This window comes from Benincasa hispida, chromosome 2 (genome assembly GCF_009727055.1).
Source record: "Benincasa hispida cultivar B227 chromosome 2, ASM972705v1, whole genome shotgun sequence".
Classification (NCBI taxonomy): Eukaryota; Viridiplantae; Streptophyta; class Magnoliopsida; order Cucurbitales; family Cucurbitaceae; genus Benincasa; species Benincasa hispida.
Genome location: NC_052350.1, coordinates 24,595,609 through 24,619,602, shown reverse-complemented (window position 1 = coordinate 24,619,602; position 23,994 = coordinate 24,595,609). Strand labels below are relative to the sequence as shown.

The window sequence follows — 23,994 nt, the reverse complement described above, 5'->3', positions numbered from 1 at the left end:
CATAGCAACACTTGGCTCCACTTGGTTTTCAACTCAACATCATCGTGCAACCCAACTCACTTACTTTGTCACTGCAAACCTTAACAATCGCGAGAGCAAACCATTATGCGTCCATCCTAGCTTTTCCCATCGCATGGCCTATGCCTTAGCAAAGCCGTCACGTCCAACGGATCCATCGTGCATGCCATCGCATACTTCCAACGTATGGTATGGTCGCATGGCATCAATGCATAGCACGGTCGTATAGCATCAACGCATAGGACGGTCACATGGTCGCATGTCATCAATGCATACCTTTGGCCGCAAACCATCGGCCGCATAGTCCGACGCATCCATCGCATCCAACGCGATCATCGCGTCCGCCTCTATCACCGCATGCCACCCACCAGTGATGCCTTGCACCGCGTCATCGCATACCCTCGCTTCACCGCATACCTTTTGCATCACCTGCCCTCACGCCACCATAACCTTCCAACGCATTTCTTTCAGCTGCATGCCTTCAGTCGTATGGACACATACTATCGTGTCCTACGCATCTCTTTCAGTTGCATGCCTTCAGTCGTATGGACACATACCATCGTGTCCAACGCATCCATCACGCCTGCCTCCATCGCCGCATGCCTCTATCCATCGTATCCATTGCATCCAATGTCCAGCGCCCTTGGATACGTAACTTGAGGCTACCGCATGCATTTTCTAACCTCTTTAAGACCTTGGCTGCTGCATGCATTACTAATCTCCCAAATAACCTCTCAACGTTTAATGGCCAACACATGGCACATACTAATGCATTGTCAAATACTTAGTCAAATTTCACCAATTAAAGCTTAACTCAAAACTACTCAAGGAAAATCTACTCAACACTTAGAAATTTCCTTCACTTCAACATAGGATTTAACTTCCACTTGCTAAGGTAGGAAAAATGGAAATCCGGGTTTCACATGTGCTAACTGAGTGCTACAATGCATTAGTTAGTAATAAAATTCTACCATAGTTAAAAGATTCTGGAAGCTTTATGATCTCTTGGTCAATATAAGGACAAAACCTGGGGGAAGTGTTATGCTACTTGGCAGCTAGCATCAATATGATGGCATATTCAATTTTTGTTCAGCTTGGAATATGAGAGGTTAGGCTACCACTGTGATATGGTAGTTAGCAAATCGTTCAATCACAAGTTGAAAGAATACACGAGTTCCCGTTGCGGAAGTGATCCCATCCTAATTCTAAATTTACATAACATACAAAAAAATATAAAAGACGGAAACAAGATATACAAGATCTATTAAGCATATATTTGTGTAGAAATTAAATAGGAAAAAGAGATTCAAAAGTCACATACCCTTAAAAACTCTTCTCAATTCCTCTCCGGAACTCGAACACAACGAACACTTTGATCGTAAAAACGCAATCAATCGAACGCCATCACGCGGAAACCTCGTTGTTCTTGGGGTAGAGAATCGATGAGAGTTGTGGGTTTCAAGATTAATTTGGAGAAAGGATTTGAAGGAAACAATTCTAGAGGATAAGGCAATATCACACACCACCAAAATCTACACACTTTAGGTGTATTTATAAGTCGGCAGGAGGAAGATGAAAGAACAAATTCATTCATCTTTCATATGCCGATTAATGAGAGAATATAGAGAGAAAATGTTATTAAAACTAATTCTCGAATTAAAAAATATTTAATTAAACAAAAAAAAAACTACTTTTTTAATTAATAAAATTATTAATCTATTCATCTTCCATATGCTAATTAATTTAAGAATTTGCAGAGAAAAGGCTATTTAAAACTAATTCTCTAATTAAAAATATTTAATTAAAAAAAATTATTTTTTCTTTTATATATATATATATATATATATATAAACAAAACACATTCTCTCATTTAATCAACAATATTTAATATGGATCAAATTCATATTAATATTTGAATCATATTCAAATAATTATTTTTCTCTCAAATAAATCTTTATATTATAATGTATCATACACATTTTATTATATCTCATAATTATATCTTATATAATCAATTCCTTTTATTAATTTGAACAATTTAAATTAATTCAAATTAATTCGATTCTCACATATCCCAAATGAGCTAACGAGGGGATCTTATGGATCTATAGTTTGAAGCTCCAATGGTACTCGATTAATTAATCAAACTCTTTGATTAAATTAATCAACTTCCATTAACTGTCGGTCACTCCATTAAAGACTTATAATTGCGCTCTTCGCACTACAGATATATTTTTGTGTCCATTGGATATAACCAATCAACAGTGCGTCGACCCTTCACAAATTACTCGTAAGTACGGCTAGGTCAAAATTACCGTTTTTCCTTATAGTTGTATATAACTCCTTAAGTACCACTGATCCCTCTAATGAACAATAAGTTATAGTCTAACTATAACTAAACCCCTCTTGAGCCAAAAGAGGGTGTGGTGCCACATTGTTCAAGCCCTAGAATCAGCCCTTAAGGGAGCAATTTCTCTACTTACTCTAACAATAAAGAATGAGTGAATTCCCTATTGTGTAGCTGTGTTCTCAATTCCCCAATCAGATGAATCCCTAAAATGATAGTCATATTGAGTCGGCGAAACTTGCCACTCTCACCCATACAAATAAAAGGATCATTTTCATAGGTAAGAGTTTACAACTCACTTAGGATTCAGGTCAAAACACCTATGGTCATCCTGGTGAAATGTAAGTCTCATTTATCAACGATGTTATATAGAGAGAGTATTCATTTTATGCTTCGATCTTATTAACTCTTTGTATAGAATACCCCTGCTTATATGTCTCCACATGAATTATCAGGTCAGATCATTTGTAGTACTTTACAACAATTGTAACAACTATAAAGTAAGTCGTATTCGTAGTGTTACCAAGATAAGGTACTCAACCTTATCCATCTACTATAGACCGTTTAGGTTATCACTTAAACATGATCTAACTGTATGTCTATATATACATGTTTAGTTACAGAAGATAACTTTAGATTTTAGTTTTGTTGGGTTTTATGCCCTAAAATTCATAAATATTAAATGCTATTAATTGACCTTCATCAATAAAGAGTTATAGATGTTAATTTAATAAGTGTTATTGTTTGTATTGTTGTCTATTTTGTCTTAATAACCCTAAATCTAATAAACTAACATCTAAAGTTGTCTTATAAGTCTTGAAATGTATGTGGAGACAGATAGAGATCAATGTTCAAAATACAACCTAAGGGGTCTATAGTATAGGAATAAGGTTAGGTACCTTATCTTGGTAACACTATGGATACGATCCACTTTGTATTTGATACAAATGTAATGATCCAACGCGTTTGTATAGGTGACACGTGAGTGGGGGTATCCTATGTAATGAGTTTTCATAAGACTGGACCGCGAAATAATATCCACTAGATGTAACACCGTTGACTATTTAGGTTTCTATTTCAATAGGATGACCTAGGCAACTTATTCTTAATCTTGAGTATATTATGAACTCCTATTCACGAGGGATTGTCCTTTGATTTGTATGGGTGAGGGTGGCCAGTTCGTCGACCCAATATGCCTACCATTTTGGGGACAAGATCGAGGCGAGAGCTAGAAACATAATAATACAAGATAGAATTCATCCATTCCCACCTTAAGGGTAAGTAGATGAGTGTTCCCTTAAGTAGTGTCTCCGGGATTTGAACAAAGGACCCTACCCTCTCATTTGCCCGAGAGGTGTTTCTGTTTATTGGTTGGACTATAAACAAGTTGTTCATGGCACTTGGGAATTTACAAAGGTAAAAATCATTTTAATCTTTTCCGTAAAGCATGCTAATTTACATGTTTATATTATGTTATAATTCATTGATTATGTTTATGTAAAAATCGGATTGTGGGATGTAAGGCGATCTCACACGAGAAAGTTTCTGCTACGGCCGAGATTCAATCCCGATCCCTTCAATTTGTATCAGAGACAATTCCTTTGTTGGGAATGTCCTAAACTCACAGTTTGTGAATTGTGTTAACATATTCTATTTATCAATAAAAATATTATTGAGTATTCTATTCGATAAAATTGTTGATATTGCATTCTATTAGGAAAAATCCAATAAACAAATTCATGGCTATAGTATGAATACGTTAACTTTATGTAGTGACATAAACAGGATCAAGTTATAGTATATAGCCAAAATGGTCTATAAGTATATGGATGAAATTGGGTATCTCATCCTGGCAATACTATTGGATGCGGCCCATTTTGTATGTGTTGGGAATGTCCTAGAACTCGCAGTTCGTAAATTTTGTGTTAAACATTCTATTTATCAATAAAATATTATTGAGTACCTTATTCGATAAAGTTGTTGATTTTGCATTTTATTATGAAAATCCAATAAACATATTCATGACTATAGTATGAATACTTTAACTTTATGTGGTGACATAAACAGGATCAAGTTAATAGTATATAGTCTAAATGGTCTATAAATATATGGATGAAATTGGGTATCTCATCCTGCTAACCCTATTGGATGCGACCCATTTTGTATAGGTAATATAGATGACATGATCCACAGATCATTCATGTAGAGACATGTGAGTAGAGGCATCCTATGCAATGAGTTTGCATATACACTGGACCACGAAATAATCACTTTTCTTTATAACGACCGTTTACTATTAAAACTTACTATTTCATACTTAAGTGACCTAAGATAACTCGATCTTAATCCTGAGCTAGCTATGAACTCTTGTTTATTCGAGATTATCCTTTTATCTACATGGGTGAGAGTTGTCCAATAGCACTGCTCAATAAGCCTTCCATTTTGGGATAAGACCGGATGGATAGCTGGGGACATAGTTCTGCAAGATGGAATTCACTCCTACCCATTTTAGGGTTAGCAAATAGGTTGTTCTCTTAAGTACTAATTCTAGGTCTCGAACAATCGGGGCCCCGCCTTTCTCATGATAGAGAAAGACATGATTCATAAGTAGTATTATGAATTAAATTGTTCATTGGAGGGTTAGTGAGAACTTAAGGAACAAGATATATTTACAGGGGTAAAACGGTAATTTTGACCCAACTATAATTACGAACAACCTGTGAAAGATCGACTTACTGATTATGTTTTATATGGACAGAAATATATCTACAGTAAGAAAAGTGCAACTATCGAGCTATAGTGATGTGTCTTGATAGTTAACGAATAGTAATTAATTCGATTAAAGAGTTTTAACGAATTAACTACAAATCGTTGGAGCTCATGATTTGTAAGTCAATTAGGTCCCTCTACTAGCTCATTAAATTGGAATAAAAAATTGAGTATTGATGTATGAGATTAGGGTTATGAATTTGAAATGTTCAAAATCTTTTTTAGGTTTTCGATTGATTGTATATGATACAATTAAAAAACGTTTAATTTAATTGAAATTAAACAAAATTGAAAAATTAATTAGTATTTAAATTATGATTTAAATATAAAATTGATTTATTGGTGAAATTGACATTTTATTAATTTAATATTCAAATATTAAATTAATATTATTTTAATTAAAAAGTTTAATTAAAATTACTTTTATTTAAATTAATTATTTTTTTTAATTTAATTTTGTAAAACTAATTTAAATAACAAAAATGAAATCATTTTTTAAATATTTTTAAGTTAATGGGTTTTTTAAAACTTGACTTGATTTTTATAATACATGATTAGATGTGAATATCAAGTACTAAAAAAAAAAAAAAAAAAAAAAACTGGCTTGTAATAGACAGAAATTAGGTTTGTGTGTTTAATGAGAGCCAAACTAGAGAACATTGTGCAAAAATTTAAATCATTCAAAAAAGTAAATCTTCACTACTAATTTTTGTTCAGTAGACAGATTTAAGAATGATAATGAACATCTTCATTTGAAGAGATTGTGTAAACCATTTCAAAAAGCACATACAGCAAGAGTTGTATGGTTGAGGAACATCAGCCATGGCTGTCCGAAGCTGTCTAGAGATTTGTGTTCCATTAGCTTTTTTGCTTTCCTTTTTACAGTATACTAAAAAAAGGACATCTTCTGCCATTGTCCTTACAGAAACATTACTTTTGGTTGTAGTTTGTCACTACCTAAATACAAACAAGTAAATGAAAAACAACAAAAATGACTGAGATATATGGTTATCGAACAACAACATACGATTTTAGGATGGTATTTTGGTTGGAGAAGAGAGCTCATCGATTTCGTTACTGCCAGAGCTTGACACAATTGTCGTGACTTGCCGAAGCAACTAAACCAGTAACATTTGATGCAGCCAAGGCTGATACCAACTTCTCATGAGCATGCAGTGTCCTTGTCTTGTTTTTCGTCATGTCCCAAAGCTCCAGTGACTGGAAACCAACAATTCCATTTAAAACAGAACAATCTTAACGTTAAAACTTTGATGTTAATTAATATCAGAAGACAGAAAGTGCAAATTCAATTGGAATTATATCAGGTAATCTTAGAGCATTTGTCAAGTTATCTTGTAATGGCGTCATGACATGTTTCCACCTGCCCAGTTGAATTAGAAATTGCAAGCAACAATGCATAAAAATAATAGAACTTCAACACTGATAGAGTGTTTGGGACTCCGAGTTAGTTATTATAGTCAGTGGTCAATATAGTCTGTGGGTATAATAGTCTGTAAGTTATAATAGTCTGTGTTTGGGTGCATACTATTTTAGTATAGGTTATAATGGGGCACAAACTATTTTAGTATGGGTAGAAAATAGTAAACCCCGTAACAAAGAGGAAAAGAGAAAGATGAGTAGAAAATAGTAAACACGGTAACAAATAGTAAACATTGTAACAAAGAGGGATTTGAAATAGTAATATTGTAGTTATCGTAGGTTATAAAAGTTGGAAACACCCACTATTATAATTGGAGCTCCAAACATGGAGTGGGTTATAATAATTGGAAACACTCACTTAAAGTTGGGGGCCAAACACTCCCGAAACATTAAAAGCTCAGCTTAGGCTTAAGTCATGCAGAATTCTCTATTGCCCAAGTTCAATATAAGACTGAAAGAATGAAACATCTTGAAGTGGCTTTTAAGGACCAAAGCATTATAGATGTATTCTTTGCTTCCAGAGGATATTGCCAATTTTTCACTGAAGAGTTAACAAAATAGCATGTGAAATTAAATAGCAGCGACTAACCTCATGAGATCCAATGATCAAAACAGAAGTATTGGTGGGATGAAAAACACAGGTATGAAATGTGTTTCCATTACAGTTCAACTCACGAATGCAGTCTCCTTTGCTGCCAGAACCAAATTTCCATACTTTAGCTACGTCGTCACTGGTTGATGCCAGATATTCACCAGATGGATCCCAGCATACAGAATGAATTTGACTTTTGTGACCCTGAAATGGAAAATCAGAAAGTTCAAAGGAGGGGTTGCATGGATGGTGCGCCAGCGCCGCTACTTTGGGGATTGAGGTGAAGCTAAAACAATGAGACATTGACCAGGACTACTATTAAAGGTCGACCATATTTCAATGACTAAATTATACTCGCTAAAGATTCCATTTATGGAGCATACGTCATAATTTGCTCCCTCTTCAATTGTCTACAAGGTCTCAACGATTTGATGATTATGAAATCAAACTTGATTGGTATGTGAACAATGAATTGAAAATACATTATGCATAGCCTTGTTACTTCCTCTAGTTGCGAGGGTAGTCAACTAGTCGTAAATCAAGACAAAACTAAACAGGAAATACTCATTCATGTTCTCGTTTCGATAATTTCCAGATCACCCTAAACAGTCAATAAATGAACAAGTCTACATATCGAAAAAAAAATTCTTATAAATTCACAATTTAATAAATAAGTAAACAGCCCATGAAAGGCGTAATCTAGTTGTTACTGATGTACATATCCTAAAATTTGATTTATAAGTCTATAAGGAAACTTAAATGAGTAAACTTTACATCAACAAACCTGTAATTTAATGCAAACTTGGGTTTCTACGTCAATTATGGAAACAACATTTCCCACTGCTGCAGCAAGCATTCTTCCATTGTTCGGTTGAAACCTCAACTTTGTTGCACCACCCTGATTTAGTTGTCAAACATATTACCATGCTGAGGGTGATGTTTTTATAAATAAATACAAGGTACAGTTTAATATGAAGAAATCAAAATTAGAGCATGAGTTTGAATTTATACCTTGAAAATGCCAACACAACTGCCGTTCTTAATGCTCCAGTACCTAATCTCGCTACTAATATCAGAAGAGCAAATGAGATCATCTTTACTAGGATGAAAGTCCAATGATGTGACTCCAGTAGAATGTCCAGTAAAAGTCCGAAGTGATTGGCCATGCTGTAAGATGTCCCAGCGCCAAGTAGAAAGAGTCATTATCCTTAAAAGCTTACCAAAGAAAAATTATTGTTCTCTACTTAACTTAAGAATATTGTAGGCAATTGTCAGACAATAATAATACAAGATATAATGGATTAAGGCCATTAGATGAAAAAAGCTTGCTCACTTACATTATCAACATCCCAAACCTTGACAGTCCTGTCAGCTGAAGATGTTGCGACCTTTAATGTCCTTGGACTAAAGCAAACTTCAGTTATCCATTGTGAATGTTCATCAAGTGTAGACCTCACCTTAAAGGACTTTGTGCACCACACTGTAGCCTGCACCATAAAATTGTTGAGAAATATCCTAGAAACTAAACATACATACTTACATATATCAACATGGCAACGTACTTGACAAATGATCAAGAACATTAAAAGTTTGAACTGTAAGAGATTTAATAATTTTGATAACCCACTTAATATGAATATGCTTAACCTTTTTGTCACTCCCACCACTAGCAAATAGTTTTCCATCAGATGAGAAGCAGCAGCATTCAACTTTTCTTGTATTTGCAGGAATTACACGAATTTCCTTCAGTGTGAGGCCTTCAGTTACAAGAAAGGTTAGAATAAGGATGAAAAATATTAGACTGCATTTCCTCGATCAAATTACAATTACAGTCTCTTGAGATAATCTCTGATCCTTAAAGAGTTCATCATACCTTTGGTAGAGTCAGATAACAGACCTACATTATATCTCTCGTCTGATTCCTTAGGAGATAGGAAAGACTCCACATCATCTAATGCTCCATCATCCATGAGACCGTCCATATCAGCCTGCCATGTGTTAAGTCATTATTGTTCTCTTTTCAGTTGTTTATGCTAATTAGATTCATCAGTAGTATCAATGAGGAAAATACTCAGAATTCGCAACCAGAAGATTTCAGGTGGCTGAGTAGAAAAGACTTAAGACTCGTATGACAAACTTCCTTTATATATCAATATGGTACCTTTTCTAGCAAAAACTTTTCACTATAGGCTACTACTTCATAAAAAGTACAACTCTAATTTTGAGTAAAAGAATAGAGAGAGATAGAGTTGTGTATTCAGCCATGCAGTGCAGGAATCAAAGAACATATACATCTAGTGGACAAGAAGGTAATGCGTATCAATATCATTTGGAAACACAAATGTGTAACTTTGTCAACCTGATTATTAACCTGAAAGTTATTGGACGTATAGCCATCAACATTTGTGATCCCTGAATCGGCCAATTTATCTTGCTGCTGAATTATGTGATTTGAATTCTGAGAATGTTGACTCAAAACTGGATGCTGCAAGAATTGTTGCTACCTTTTAGTTATCAATCTTTAGTCATTGCTGCTGTATTAACCACAGATATTTTCTTTAAAGCGACTCGAAACTGGTTGAGAATGTTATCGACCACAGATATTTTCTTTGGGGGGGGGGGGGGGGGGGGGAAGAAAAAAAAAAAAAAGAAGAAACACTTGATAAACACATAAGGGAGGCCCAAGCCTGATTGCTAGAAAATTCATAGTTCCAAAAGCAATTTTCTAATCTTAGTAGCCAAGTTAAAGAAACAATGACCGAAAAAATTCGTTTGAGTTCTGAAGCTTTGCTTAGGTTATTGTAAATATCATCAAAATGTTAATTAACAATTCAAGAACTCGTGATTATCAGTTAAAAAACTGAACACTGAAAACACATCAAAAAGAGCATTAAAAACACCGCATGCTTCCAAGAAATAGAAAAATAAAAAATAAAACATGAGAAGGAAGATTCTACTCCAATCACATTGAAAAGACAAGGGGTAAAATATCATTTTAGTCTCTGTAATTTGAAACTTGATTTTTTGTACTTTAAAATGTCCAAATTGAGTTGTACTTTCAATAAATCTTAAAATTAGTCCCTCATATTAGTTTATAATTAACTTCTCCAAAAAAGAAAAGTAAAGACCCTACTAGTCTTTCCCTCGTAAATTTTGGAAACTTATTCAAAATTTAACAAGGTTGACAATTAGGACTAATTTTAAGATTTATTAAAAGTATGGAGATTAAATTTGAAAGTATTGGGACTAAGATGTATGAAACTTAGTTTAATCAAACAAAAAAAGATAGATATCTTGATCAGCATATCAGCACTTACATGTGCCAAAGCAGGATGACAAACTGATGCCATTGAATCAACATCAGACACATCAATAGAACATAATTGGCTATCCTTCCCTGTATTCAGATTTTGACTTAAAGGCACTACCGGTCTTATAAATGCCGCATTGGCAGAAGGTACTCCCAAGCTTTGAGCTGCCTGAAACATAAATGGATGCTCCAGCTGAGATCTATTGGAAGTATGAAGTAATTGGATGAATGACTTGGGTTGCTGCAGTTGCCCCAAGCTTAGAGGATTCAATCCCTACAGGCGGTAAAATTAATCAGAAAGGACATAAATCACAATCATATTAATTTATGAACACTTATTTCTTGAATATTCCGCAGGAATCACTACCACTAAAAAACTGACTGTTATTTAACTTTTTGGAAAAAAGGAAAAATATCATTTTTCTCTTTTCCTTTATGCATTTCTCTTGCATACTTGTCAAAGACTTAAGACGAGATCCCTACCAAGTGGTCAGCAAGATTTCCCAGATCTATGAAATAACATAAATGAACAAGTTGATTTTGTATTTGAGCAGCTGAGGGCCATAGCTCGTATGGATCCAATTTTTAAATTGGTTTATCTGGCAGTAGCAAATGCTAGTCACAATATGGGTTTCGACTAAAAGAGATTTATTCCTTATAGCCTCATCTTCATCTGAGGGACTAAATACATGCCTCTTTATGCAACTTACACTGACAACTCTAAATCAAATATTCTTCTTGAGAAAATACATGAATGCTGATTTTTTCCTAACTTACATTCTCTGATAAACATTTATACAAGTTTGTCGAGGATCCCACATTGAAAAAATGGAGAGACCTCACATTCTTTATATGATACATGGGTTACTCCTCTCATTATCAATTGAATTTGAAATAGAACTTCATGTTTATCTATTATGGTATCAGAACCCATGAAGTTCAAATAAGTATATTCAGTCCAAAGAAAGAAGTGGGATCCGATTCAAGAATGGAGAACTCAAAGAGGCACCATCTTTAGGGGGGAGATTTAGGATTCCACATTAAAGAAATAGAGAAACCTCACACTCATTATAAAATACATTGATTACTTTTTGTCTTGCCAATAGGTTTTGAAATGGAACATCATGCTTACTGAATAAGGTTCTTCAAGTTCTAAAAGCAAGGAATACAACAATCGGTACAAGGAGAATGCATCTAATTCACGAGCATAGAGTTTGAATACGTACAGTTGAAGGTCCTCCATTAAAAGGCAAATGACTAGTACCCTGGTTTGATCCTGAAGAACCAAGAAAGCATCATAATGAATTAAGGAATCCTTGTGGTGGTGGTGGTGGGGGGGTGGGGTTGGTTGTTGTTTGAGATGAAGGAATGTATCAACCAACTAAGAAATTTCCTATATGTATATAGTTCAAAAAAAGAATACCAGCAATTCCTTCCGCCGTGCTAACTCTGGAGTTCATAGTTGACTTCATCTCACCTTTCAATTTCTGTTTCAACACAGGTGACATAATAAAATGTTACATCTGAGAATATGAGAAAAAGAGGAAACAACATATTTTCATTGTTTAGTGATAATTACTTTGGACCCTGGAAGCTGTTGACTCCGATATTGAGTATCAATGCTTGTTGAACTGTTCCCAGGTGTTTGGCTCTGGCTAGAAATCCAATGTTCAAGTACAATAAACATGAAACATTTAAAAGTAGTAAGTATACATGTAAGAATAAAACAAACATAACAGGACCCAAAATGTGACAAGAGACACCTTAGAAGCTGAGCATTCATGGCAGCTGCTCCAAATATTGAGGCTGGAGGGTGGCTTACATGCTTGAGGAATCTTTTCTGCAAGAATATTTACTTAAATACCAAGGAAAAATGCGAAAATTAAATTACATTGAGATCTTCGAGAATACCTTTGGGAGAACATTGGCCAGTGTATCTCTTTGAATAGGGAGTGTATAATTCTCATACATTTTTGCAGCTATTTTATTTGCAACTGAAGAATTCTGTATATTGAGTGAATTGTTCGAAACCAACCTGTTAGCAGTTGGAGTAGTACTCTGCTGAGTCTTCTGTAAAAAATATTGTTGCTGTAGCTGCAAATTTCCATTCTTCATCATCTGAGACTATCATATCCAAAATAAAATCAAAATTTCATGAAATACTTATCCAATATCATATATCATGCCATTTATCACAGATCAAGATATGAACGAAGCATTTTATAAGGGATTTGACATCATAACAACTTAGTTCTATTATTTTGTCTAATGCAGTATTCTTCCTCTACGTGGAATACTCGGAGGGGAATTCATTCAGCTAAAATCTCAATAGAAAATGAACCTTGATGTAAGATGCCGCAGCTTCTGAGTGATCCGGATTTATGCGGGCAATAAATAAATCCCAGAACACAGACCACCATTCCAAAAGGAAACCACGCGGCTCATCAAAAGCTACATAATGGAATTCAAAAGAGATGGCAAATTAATCTAGGGATATATGGAAGTCAGTAGATACATTGAGTTTAAATTACAGTGATTCGTACCCACTGGATTCATAAAAACTTTTCCTTCAGCCAGAAAAGACCTTGCAGAAGCATATAGTTTTCTCTTCAAGAGGTAATCATAGATATAAGCATCCAGCCTATATCCAAAAGAATAAGAATAAACCCCGGAAAGATTAAAAGAACACATTGCAAAAAAAAAAAAAAAAAAAAAAAAAACTCTCCCGGCAGAAGTATGAGATTAAATAAAAAAATAAAACTGACAGGTTGAACGAAAGAGTCTTATCAGTTTCAGCAATAATATATTCTATACTCTCGTTTACTGAAACAACAAACTGTTGTTCAAATTCCTCACCTCTTATGTTTAATCATTTTAAGATATGCATCACTGTTATTTGTCTCTCATCATAAGAACTCATTCACTGGTCGACTGCCAATAACATATAAATATATAATACTATAGTTCCAAATTAATATTTCTACACGTTCACAGAAAAGAAACAGAAACTTCATGTCAAACAGCAAGATGAAAAGTCTCGAGTACTGTTACAAGTCGTTTAGTCCTCTGATGCCTAGGAACCTTAGAGCTCCAAAGTACCCACCAACTCAACAAGCAAACAAACCAACCAAAAAGGTTATCCCTCAAAAGCGATGAGAGCACAGACTTCAAGAACAGAACAATACCAGGTGGAATCGAGTGTTCAAGAGGCAGCCAACAAATGGTCAGCCATTATTGAGTAGATTCGAAACCCATCTCCACAAAGAAAGGGAAAAAAACAAAAAACAAAATAGAATGGGCGAAATGCCCTTTTCAAAAGGCCAACAAATAAATATTCAAAATGGGTGCAAAACGAGTTCCTTGGTCTAATACAGGGCAGAGCCAGAGGAAGCCATAATACGACATCTGAATCAGTAGAAAACAAACCCCACCATATAAAATCAAAAGTTTATACTCTTGAATGAAGCTCATAAAGATTCAACGAAGCACAAAGACAAAAGAACAAATCAAAGAAAATAAAAAACATGGAATATGGTACTGCAACAGTAGAACTCAGGTGCATTGTACTTGCATTTTATGAACATCGTCTAACATAGCTTGGGACATGATTACAGTATTATTTGCTCCAGCAGGAACAAGAGAAGTCCTCGAGCAAGAGTTCCAGTCGACAAATAATAATACTCAGAAAATCTCTCTTGGGTTTCGAGAAAAGGGGTTTGGAAAGCGCTTTTTGAAGGAATATAAACAATTGAAAAATGGGTTTTAGTCGGATTCCTCTTTCTTCCATCCCTCATTCATTTCACCATTGCGCTGCTGCTGCGCTAAGCCCATTGACACGCATAATTGCTCCATGAAAATGGCTTCTTTTTCTTTTCTTTTCTTTTTTTCTTTTTTTTTTTTGACACGAAAAGCGGCTTGTTATTAGTGTGCCTATATTATAGCTTGCTGCCTAAGTTTCTTCACTTCCATGGTGGGCCAATTTTATTTATGTGAAACTACATATTTGATCCTGCCATTTTAATTATCGAGTCTATTTAGGTTTAACTTCTTTATAGAAAAAAAAAGAATATTTTTTTAAAATGTAAAATGGGAAAGTTTTAGTTTGAACTTTAATTAGAAATTTGATTGATTGAGTTTTATGTATGCTTATGTGCTTCTAGAAGATTTTAATAAAACACGATTTTTTTTCAAACTTTTTTTAAATTGATAATTTAAAGAAATATGTTAAATTGCTAAATAGAGAGGCTATTGACCAATTTTGTAATTTAGATAATGGGATATCTTATCCTTGATTATTTTGTAGATAATTTCTTCACTAAATTACAAATTTACCATTGGCAGCACATGATAGCAAGTGAATTCGATTTTATCATTTGGCGTCGTTTGTGGAAAACATGCGTTATCGAATAATTAAGAGAAGAAGGATTCTTACCAAGAAAGGTTGTTCCGAAGAACTGTCAGCCAATTAAAAAATAATTAGCCTATTCAAAGCCTGTTTCTGCTTCAACCACCAAAGGCAGAGGAAGAGGAGAAAATTGTGGCTCTAAAAAAGAAGATTAACGGCATGGAGAGCGATTTGGGACAAATCCTGAAATTATTTGAAGATAACTTAGATGAGGAACAATAGTTCCCAAAAGGAAGGAAAAGCCCTTTTAAAGGGAGGTCAAAACAAACTACGGAGTGGTGACAACTAGTTGAAGCAATGTAGAGAATGTCGGAAACGTATCAAAGAGGTGTATTGACAAAACAAAGCCTTGTCCTTCAGGGGACGAGGCCAAGAGAGCAGATCTGAGGCCAAGCCGAGGCTAAGGTAGACTAGCAGAATAAGAAGTCTGATGACTTTATATTCAAAATTAAACTATATAATATGAGAGATTAAATAATATGAATGAGATTCATGTTAAAACTATAAGCTAAATAATATGGATGAGATTCATATTAAAATTATAGGTTAAAGGTTAATGTAAATGAAATTGCTATAAAAACTTTAGGTCATGAGAGAAAATTATATTTGAATATGATTTAAATATATATTTAGTTAAATATGTTATATTTGATTAATTAAATAAAATAATAAATAAATTATTATTTGATTTAATCAAATTAAATAAGCTATTTTAATTTTAATCAATTAACTCCCCTACAATTATAGGGGAGTAGGGGAGTTGCATTTTTTACTTGTCCCACATTGGAGAATTAAAGAGTGGTTAGAGGGTATATAAGACCACTTCTAGGGGCTTGTAGTGGTTTTGTAAAAGTGATAAGAGTAGGAGTAAAAGATATTTCCCCACACGTGTGTCGTTGTCGTCCATCGTCCATTCATGCTTAAATAGTGTAATTATACTTGTATGTAATTTATAAAATTAATCATGACACTTCTATAAAGTTTTAATAGATTTTTTGATAAACAATAAATTCAATTAAAAGTTTTGAGTAAAATTAATTATTTCATTATCAAATAATAATATTAACTAAGTAAGTTATTACTTACAAGTATTTGTAAAATGGATAATTTATAACTAAAGTTACATGATTACATAGTTTTGTTGGCTTTTTGGCCCTTAATCTCAAATTAATTAATTTTAATTAATTAATTAATCAATGTTTTGATGATAACAAACTCAAATTTTAATTACTGCAAATCTTAGTATTTTAATATGTCCATAGAGTAGAGGAACAACGATTCCAATACCTTTTGAATCACTTAAATCGGAGCTAAAACGAAGACGATATGACCGAAACAAGTCTATAGAAAAAATAACGTGGTGGATGACGTGACATAACCAGACCATTTGTATGTAGACATGTGGCAACGAATGGTGGATCATTAAGAGATTAACATATCACTTTTGATTTTTGGATTGATTTAAAATAAAAAAAATTGAAATTTAAAAGAAATTTAAAAGGAAAATAAATTTAATATTATTTTATATTTGTGTCTAACGGTTAGTTTTTTTTACACATGGTATATATTTTTGGATTGACTTTAAAGAGAATAAATTTAAAAAGAAAATGAATTTAACATTATTTTATGTTTGTGTCTAACGGCTAGTTTTTGACACATTGTATGTTTTTTTTTTTTTTTTGGATTAATTTTAAAAAGAAAATGAATTTCAAAAGAAAAGAAATTTAATATTATATTTTGTTTGTATCTAACTACTAGTTTAGTTTAAAATCTCCACCATTGATTTTTCTTTTCCAAAGCCGAATGGTCCAAATTAATTGTGGTTTCTAAAAATTTTTCCATCTCTATATAAAACCATCTTCCTCTCCAAATTTTAAAAAAAAACAAAATTTACATTTCATAATTCTCCAAAACTCAGAAGTTTCATTGTTGCTCTCTCTAAGTTCCCAATTTTTTTTTTCTTTTCATCTTATTCTTGAGAGAGTGTTATTGTATTGTGAGAATAAACTTGTTGAGTGCTTAAACTTGTAAATCCACTCTAGTGAGAGTTGTATTGTGTTCTTCAAAAATTCCAACATTTGTAACGGTTTGATCCTAAACCGTGGAAAGGATCAGGTTTGCTCTTGAACCCGTAAAAGGAGCGGTGGTGCAACCGTTTGAGGTCTAATTCGTGGAAAGAGTCGGAAAGATTTTATTCAAATTCCCAAGAGGCGCTTGGGGAGTGGAGTAGATCGAGTTTGACCAAACCACTATAAAAATTACGGTGTCTTCTTCTCTAACTCTTTCCTTTTTTATTTTTGCAATTAATTTAAGCAATATATTGTATGTTTTAGTTTGTTCTTATTTATTTACTAAAATTTGATATAATTAAATTACCACATTTTTGTCATCTTATTTGTTTCATAAATTGAATTTTTCTTATTATTTATAAAAAGTGTATCAATTAGTTTAATTGGGTTAATTTAGAAAAGAAAGTTTAATTAAACCCTATTCACCCCCTCTAGGGTTTCCATATTAATCCAACAATTGGTATCAGAGTGGTTTGTTCTTCTTGAAATATTTATTTCTTGATAAACTTAATTATTTTTGAGCTATGACAACTTTAGGTTTTATCCCTTTTACCGATAGTCAATCTATTACAAAGCCTCATTTGTTTAATGGTACTAATTATAGTTATTGAAAAAATAGAATGAGATTTTTCTTGCTTTCTATTGATTATGATTTATTGGATATTGTTGAGGAAGGTTTTAAAATTTCAACAAAAGATGTTGATGGTGTTAGCACTATAAAACCTAAGGAGGAATGATCAATAAATGAAAAGAAAACATGATCTTTAAATGCCAAAGCTATTAATTGCTTATTTTGTGCTTTGAATGAAGTTGAATATAATAGAGTGTCTATTTGCAAAACCGCTAAAGAGATATGGGATAAATTGGAAATTACTCATGAAGGAACTAGTCAAGTAAAAGAAACAAAGATTGACATGTTAGTTCATCAATATGAAATGTTTAAAATTGATGAAAATGAAGCTATTTCCGATATGTTCATTAGATTTATTAACATTGTCAATGCTTTAGAAGGACTTGGGAAAAAGTACTCAAATCTTGAGAAGATAAAGAAGCTATTGTGGTATTTGCCTAAGCAATTGAAAATGAATCTCTCTCCATTGATGAACTCATTCACTTTCAAAGGACTTGGGACAAATGGTATTTTTGGCCCTGAATAGCTTCTTTATCTTCTCAAGCTATTGTGGTATTTGCCTAAATTGTTTAGGGCTCCCACTTTCGCTTTCATCGCTATCATCCCAAGTAGTCACCGCCATTCAAGAGGCAAAGGATCTCAAATCTCTCTCCATTGATGAACTCATGGGCTCGTTGTTGACGCATGAGATAAAGATCAAGAAAAACATGGAGGATGGCGTAAGAAAAAGAAGAAAGAGTATAGCTTTAAAGGACCATCTCTTTAGAAGTTGACTCCCAAGATGAAAATGACCTTGATGAAGATGAATGTTGCCTATCTTTCACGTAAGTATAGAAGAACTTCATCAAGAGAAAGAAGCAATTCAAGAAGCATCTCTCCAACCAAAAAGAGTCAAAAAGTCAAAAGAAAAAAGGATGAGGTAATATGCTATTGAATGCAAGAAGCCGGGTCATATTAGAACCGATTGTCCTTTTCTCAAATCATCCAAGAAATCAAGAAGAAAGCAATGAAAGCTACTTGGGATGATAGCGATGAAAGCGAAAGTGGGAGTGATAATGAGAAGATGGCCAATTTTTGCTTCATGGCTATAGTGACAAAGAGGATGAACAAAATGATGAGGTAACTCTAGAACCTCTTTCTTATAATGAATTGTATGAAACTTTTGAAAATATGCAAATGATTTAGAAAAGCTTAGTTCTAAGTTATGTTGTGCTTAAAAAGAAATACAATGTTTTTATCTAATAAAAATAAATCTTTACTTGAAGAAATTGCTTACTTAAAAGAGAATGAGCATGATGCTATGCATATTGATGAAATGAATATCTCTTGTGACAAGCATGCTTTTGATTGCGATGAGAAAAAATGTTTGCTTTGACAAAGTTAAATTTCTTGAGCATGATAGTTGTGAAAAAGATAATTTGATTAAATTACTCAAAGAAAAGGAATTTAGTGTTTTGCAAGAACTTGATAAGGCTAAAGAATCTATTAAAGAGTTGAATAATAGGTGCTTCAAAGATTAGACAAGATAATTGAAGTAGACAAGCCTTTTGGTGATAAAAGAGGTTTAGGCTATATTGATGAATGTTCTACTCCTTCAAGTTCTAAAAACTATCTTTGTTAAAGCATCTCATAATATGTCTAAGCTTAATATGCCTAAGGTTGTGTCTAAGCATGTTAAATCTAACTTTGTGCCTATATGTCATTATTGTGGTGTTGAAGGCCATATTAGACCTAAGTGTTTTAAATTGAAATAATGGCTCATACTACTTCTCCAAGAAGAAATTTTCTCAAAGGGCAAAGTTTCACAATGCTCCAAAGAATAATTTCTCCAAGAAAGTAGAGTGCATAAATTTGTTGTAAGAGATAAATCTTTGCATAATGTTGTTTGTTTCTCATTGTGGCAAGTTTGTACATACAACTTATTCTTGTTACTGTCTAAATCCCAATGCCTTAAATATCTATGCTAAAATGAAATGGATTCCACGTTTGTTCAATGCTAACCATCTAGGACCCAAACAAGTGTGGGTACCAAAGAATCAAACTTGAATATTTGGGTTTGTAGGTTTGTTTGAAAGCCTCTAAGAAAAAACAAGTGGTACTTGGATAGTGGTTGCTCGAGGCACATGATGGGGACCCATCCAAGTTTGTCTCTCTCTCCAAAAAGGATGGAGGTCTTGTAACCTTTGGTGATAACAAGAAAGGTAAAATAATTGGTAAAGGTAGTATAGGTAATGAATCTTCTATTTTTAATTAAAAATGTACTTTTGGTTGATGGTTTGAAGCACGATTTACTTAGTATTAGTCAATTGTGTGATAAGACTTTTAGAGTTGTGTTTGATAAAAAAAATTGCATCATTGAAAATGCTAGTGATAGAAAGTTATATTTGTTGGAAATAGAGATGAAAATGTTTATATTATTGATTTGAATGATTGTCCTATTAATGATAAAATGTTTATCGGCTTTGCATAATGATTTTTGGTTATGACATAGAAGACTAGGGCATGCTAGCATGCACTTAATTTCAAATATTTCCAAGAATTCTTTGGTTAGAGGTCTTCCCAAATTTAAATTGAAAAAAGACAAAGTTTGTGATGGCTTGTCAAATAGGTAAGCAAACTAAGTTCTCTTTCAAAATCTAAAAATGTAATCTCTACAACTAGACCCCTTCAACTATTACACATGGACTTATTTGGCCCTTCTAGAATTGCTAATTTTGGAGGGAACTACTATGCCTTTGTGATAGTTGATGATTTTTCAAGATTTACTTGGGTTTTGATGCTAAAACATAAGGATGATGCTTTGAAAAGCTTTTCTAGTTTTTGTAAAAAGAGTTCAAAATAAAAAAGGATTTTTGATTTCTAAAATTAGGAGTGATCATGGAGGAGAATTTGATAGCAATGCTTTTGAAACTTTTGTGAAGAAAATGGTTTTTCTCATAATTTCTCCGCTCCAAAGAACTCCTCAACAAAACGGTGTAGTTGAAAGAAAAAATCACACTTTGCAAGAATTTGCTAGATCAATGTTGCATGAGTATGGTTTACCTACATACTTCTGGGCAGAAGCCGTTAACATCGCTTTTATGTTTTTAAATAGAGTTTTAATTAGATCTTCTTTGGATAAAACTCCTTATAAATTTTGGCATAACAAAATTCCAAATATTGTTATTTCAAAGTTTTTGATTGCAAAATGTTTTATTTTTGAATAACAAAGAAAAACTTGAAAATTTTGATTCTAAGACGGATGTTGGTATTTTCCTTGGCTATTCCTCTACTAGTAAAGCTTATAGAGTTTTCAATAAAAGAAGTTTAGTAATTGAGAAATCTATGCATGTAGTATTTGATGAATCTTGCAATGTTATTTCTAATGAGCCTATTTATAGTGATGTTTTAGAAGAAATTTGGAGATTTACTTGTTAGTGACAAAGGCAAGAAAATTGTTTTAAGTAAGCAAGAGGGAGCTTAATTGAAAAGAACGAAGTTGGTTCTTCATCCATGTTTAAAGAGTTGAGGTATGTCCTTCCCATCCCAAAGAATTAATTCTTGGTGATCCCGAACAAGGTGTTAAAAATCGTTCCTCTCTTACTATGTTTAATAATCTTGCTTTTATTTCTTCAAATTGAACCAAATTTTTTTAAAAGATGCCGAAATGAATGAATTTTAGATTTTAGCTATGCAAGAAGAATTAAATCAATTTGAAAGGAATAAAGTTTGGGAGTTAGTCCCTAGACCCTCTCATGCTTCTATAATTGGAACTAAATGGGTCTTTAGAAATAAAATGGAGTGAAAATGGAAATATCATTAGAAATAAAGCTAGACTTGTAGCTCAAGGTTATTGTGAAGAGGAAGGAATAGATTATGAAAAAATTTTGCACCCGTTGCTAGATTAGAAGCTGTTTGCTTTTGCTTCTTATAAGAATTTCATTTTGTATCAAATGGAGTGTGAAAAGTACATTTTTTAAATGGTTATATCATGGAGGAAGTTTATGTAGAACAACCTCCGGGGTTTGAAAGTTTTTGATTTTCATAATCATGTCTATAAGTTGAAAAAGGCTCTTTAAGGCTTAAAATAAACTCCAAGAGCTTGGTATGATAGACTTAGTAATTTATTGCTTGAGAATGGATTTAAAATGGGTAAAATTGGTACTACTCTTTTTATTAAAACTAAAGAAAATGATATGCTTTTAGTACAAATATATGTGGATGATATTATTTTTTGTTCTACTAATCCATCTTGTGTGGAGAATTTTCTAAGTGTATGCATAGTGAATTTGAGATGAGTATGATGGGAGAACTTAGCTTCTTCTTGGACTCCAAATCAAACAACTCAAGGATGGTATTTTCAATAAGTCAAGAAAAATACACAAGGGATTTGCTCAAAGGATTTGCTCAAAAGGTTCAAATTCAATGTAGGTAAATTGCAAAAACTCCTATGAGCACATCCACTAAGCTTGACAAGGATGAAAAAGGTAAGTGTGTGGATAGAGGTATGATTGGATCTTTACTTTATTTAACCGCTAGTAGACCCGATATTATGTTTAGTGTATGTCTTCTGCTAGATTTCAATCTTGTCCTATGAAAATCACATTTACATGCGTTAAAAGAATTTTTAAATATTTGCTTTGATTTACTATTGATTTAGGCTATGGTATCCTAGAAATGTTGAATTTTAATTTGGTAGGATATTCCGATGCGGATTTTGCGAGTAGGTTTACTTGACCGTAAGAGTACTATGGGACTTGTCAATTTCTTGGTAGTTCCTTCAGTTTCTTGTTTAGTAAAAAGTAAAATTCGTTTGCCTTATCCACTACCGAAGCGAATAATATTGCAGTTGCTAGTTGTTGTGCTCAAATTCTTGGATGAAACAAACTCTTGTGATTTTGAATTAAAGTTTGATAATGTGCCTATATTTTGTGATAAATACTAGTACTATTAATTTGACTAAAATCCTATACATCATTCTAGGATTAAGCATATTGATATTAGACATCACTTTATTAGAGAGCATGTGAAAAATGATAATATTACTCTTGAATTTATAGGCTCTAATAATCAATTAGCGGATATTTTTACTAAGCCTTTGAATGAAGAAAACTTTTGCAAAAATAGGCTTAAGCTCGGTATTATTCGTTGTGATGCCTCTTGATTTTATAATTTTACTTGTTAAATCTTTTAGAAAGCATTTTGATAGGGGGAGATATGGAAAACATTATGTAAATATTCTTAGGGGATTTGTGCTAAATTTATGTTCATGTTTTTTAAGGGAAACATTTATGTAGTTCTAAATTTTTCTTAATTATTCTTTTTGATGATTCCAAAGGGGGAGAAGTTAAGAAAAATATACTATAAATTTTTTATGATTTTGATTGTATTAATTAGGGATGATTTTGATTGTATTAATTAGGGGGAGAATTTATATTTTTTAGTAAATTTCAATAATGACTTTATGGTGATATGTTGAATTTTATTATGTGCTACATATGGTTACATGTATTTCAAGCTATTTTTCTTGAATGGTTTGTCATCATCGGAGATTGTTGGCTTTTTGGCCCTTAATCTTAAATTAATTAATTTTAATTAATTAATCAATCAATGTTTGATGATAACAACTCAATTTTTAATTACTGAAAATCTTTAGTGTTTTAATATGTCCATAGCATAGAGCTCGGAACAACGATTCCAACACCTTCTTAAATCACTCAAATCGGAGCTAAACAAAGACGATATGACCGAAACAAGTTTTATAGAGAAATAACCGTGGTGGACATAACCAGATCATTTGCATGTAGACATGTGGCAGCATATTGGTTGAATGGTGGATCATTAACAGATTAACATAAGATGGACTTTTGATTTCTGGATTGATTTAAAATAAAAAAATTGAAATTAAAAAGAAATTTAAAAGGAAAATAAATTTAATATTATTTTATGTTTGTGTCTTAACGGCTAGTTTTTTTACACATGATATGTTTTTTATTTTTGGATTGACTTTAAAGAGAATAAATTTAAAAATAAAAATGAATTAAAAGGAAAATAAATTTAATATTATTTTATGTTTGTGTCTAACGGCTAGTTTTTGACATATGGTATGTTTTTTATTTTTTGGATTAATTTAAAAAAGAAAATGAATTTAATATTATATTTTGTTTGTATCTAACGACTAGTTTAGTTTAAAATCTCCACCATTGATTTTTCTTTTTCTAAAATCCAAAGGTCCAAATTAATTGTGGTTTCTAAAAATTTTTCATCTCTATATAAACCATCTTCCTCTCCAAATTTTAAAAAGACAAATTTTACATTTCATAATTCTCCAAAACTCAAAAGTTCATTGTTGCTCTCTCTAAGTTCCCAATTTTTTTTTTCTTTTCATCTTATTCTTGAGAGAGTGTTATTGTATTGTGAGGATAAACTTGTTG

General features: G+C 32.7%; 1 protein-coding gene across 8 annotated transcripts; it reads right to left on the bottom strand.

Annotated features, from left to right (window-relative positions):
- Window positions 1-5,957: 5,957 nt before the first annotated feature.
- Window positions 5,958-14,431, bottom strand: LOC120070881 (transcriptional corepressor LEUNIG-like). Of its 8 annotated transcripts, none has more exons than XM_039022775.1 (17): window positions 14,048-14,431; window positions 13,020-13,117; window positions 12,818-12,927; window positions 12,388-12,600; window positions 12,240-12,316; window positions 12,056-12,131; window positions 11,900-11,963; window positions 11,703-11,752; window positions 10,484-10,645; window positions 9,526-9,651; window positions 9,040-9,154; window positions 8,814-8,923; window positions 8,504-8,653; window positions 8,178-8,333; window positions 7,951-8,064; window positions 7,164-7,370; window positions 5,958-6,352 (listed from the first exon to the last, which is right to left on the bottom strand). In XM_039022775.1, the coding sequence occupies exons 1-17, from the start codon at window positions 14,080-14,082 to the stop codon at window positions 6,209-6,211; spliced, it is 2,007 nt and encodes a 668-aa protein (XP_038878703.1). In that variant the 5' UTR covers window positions 14,083-14,431; the 3' UTR covers window positions 5,958-6,208. The 8 variants fall into 8 exon arrangements, with proteins under 8 accessions (XP_038878703.1, XP_038878700.1, XP_038878702.1 ...); XM_039022772.1 differs by having other exon boundaries at window positions 10,484-10,750; window positions 12,388-12,594; window positions 14,048-14,429; XM_039022774.1 differs by having other exon boundaries at window positions 10,484-10,750; window positions 12,388-12,570; window positions 14,048-14,429.
- Window positions 14,432-23,994: the final 9,563 nt, after the last annotated feature.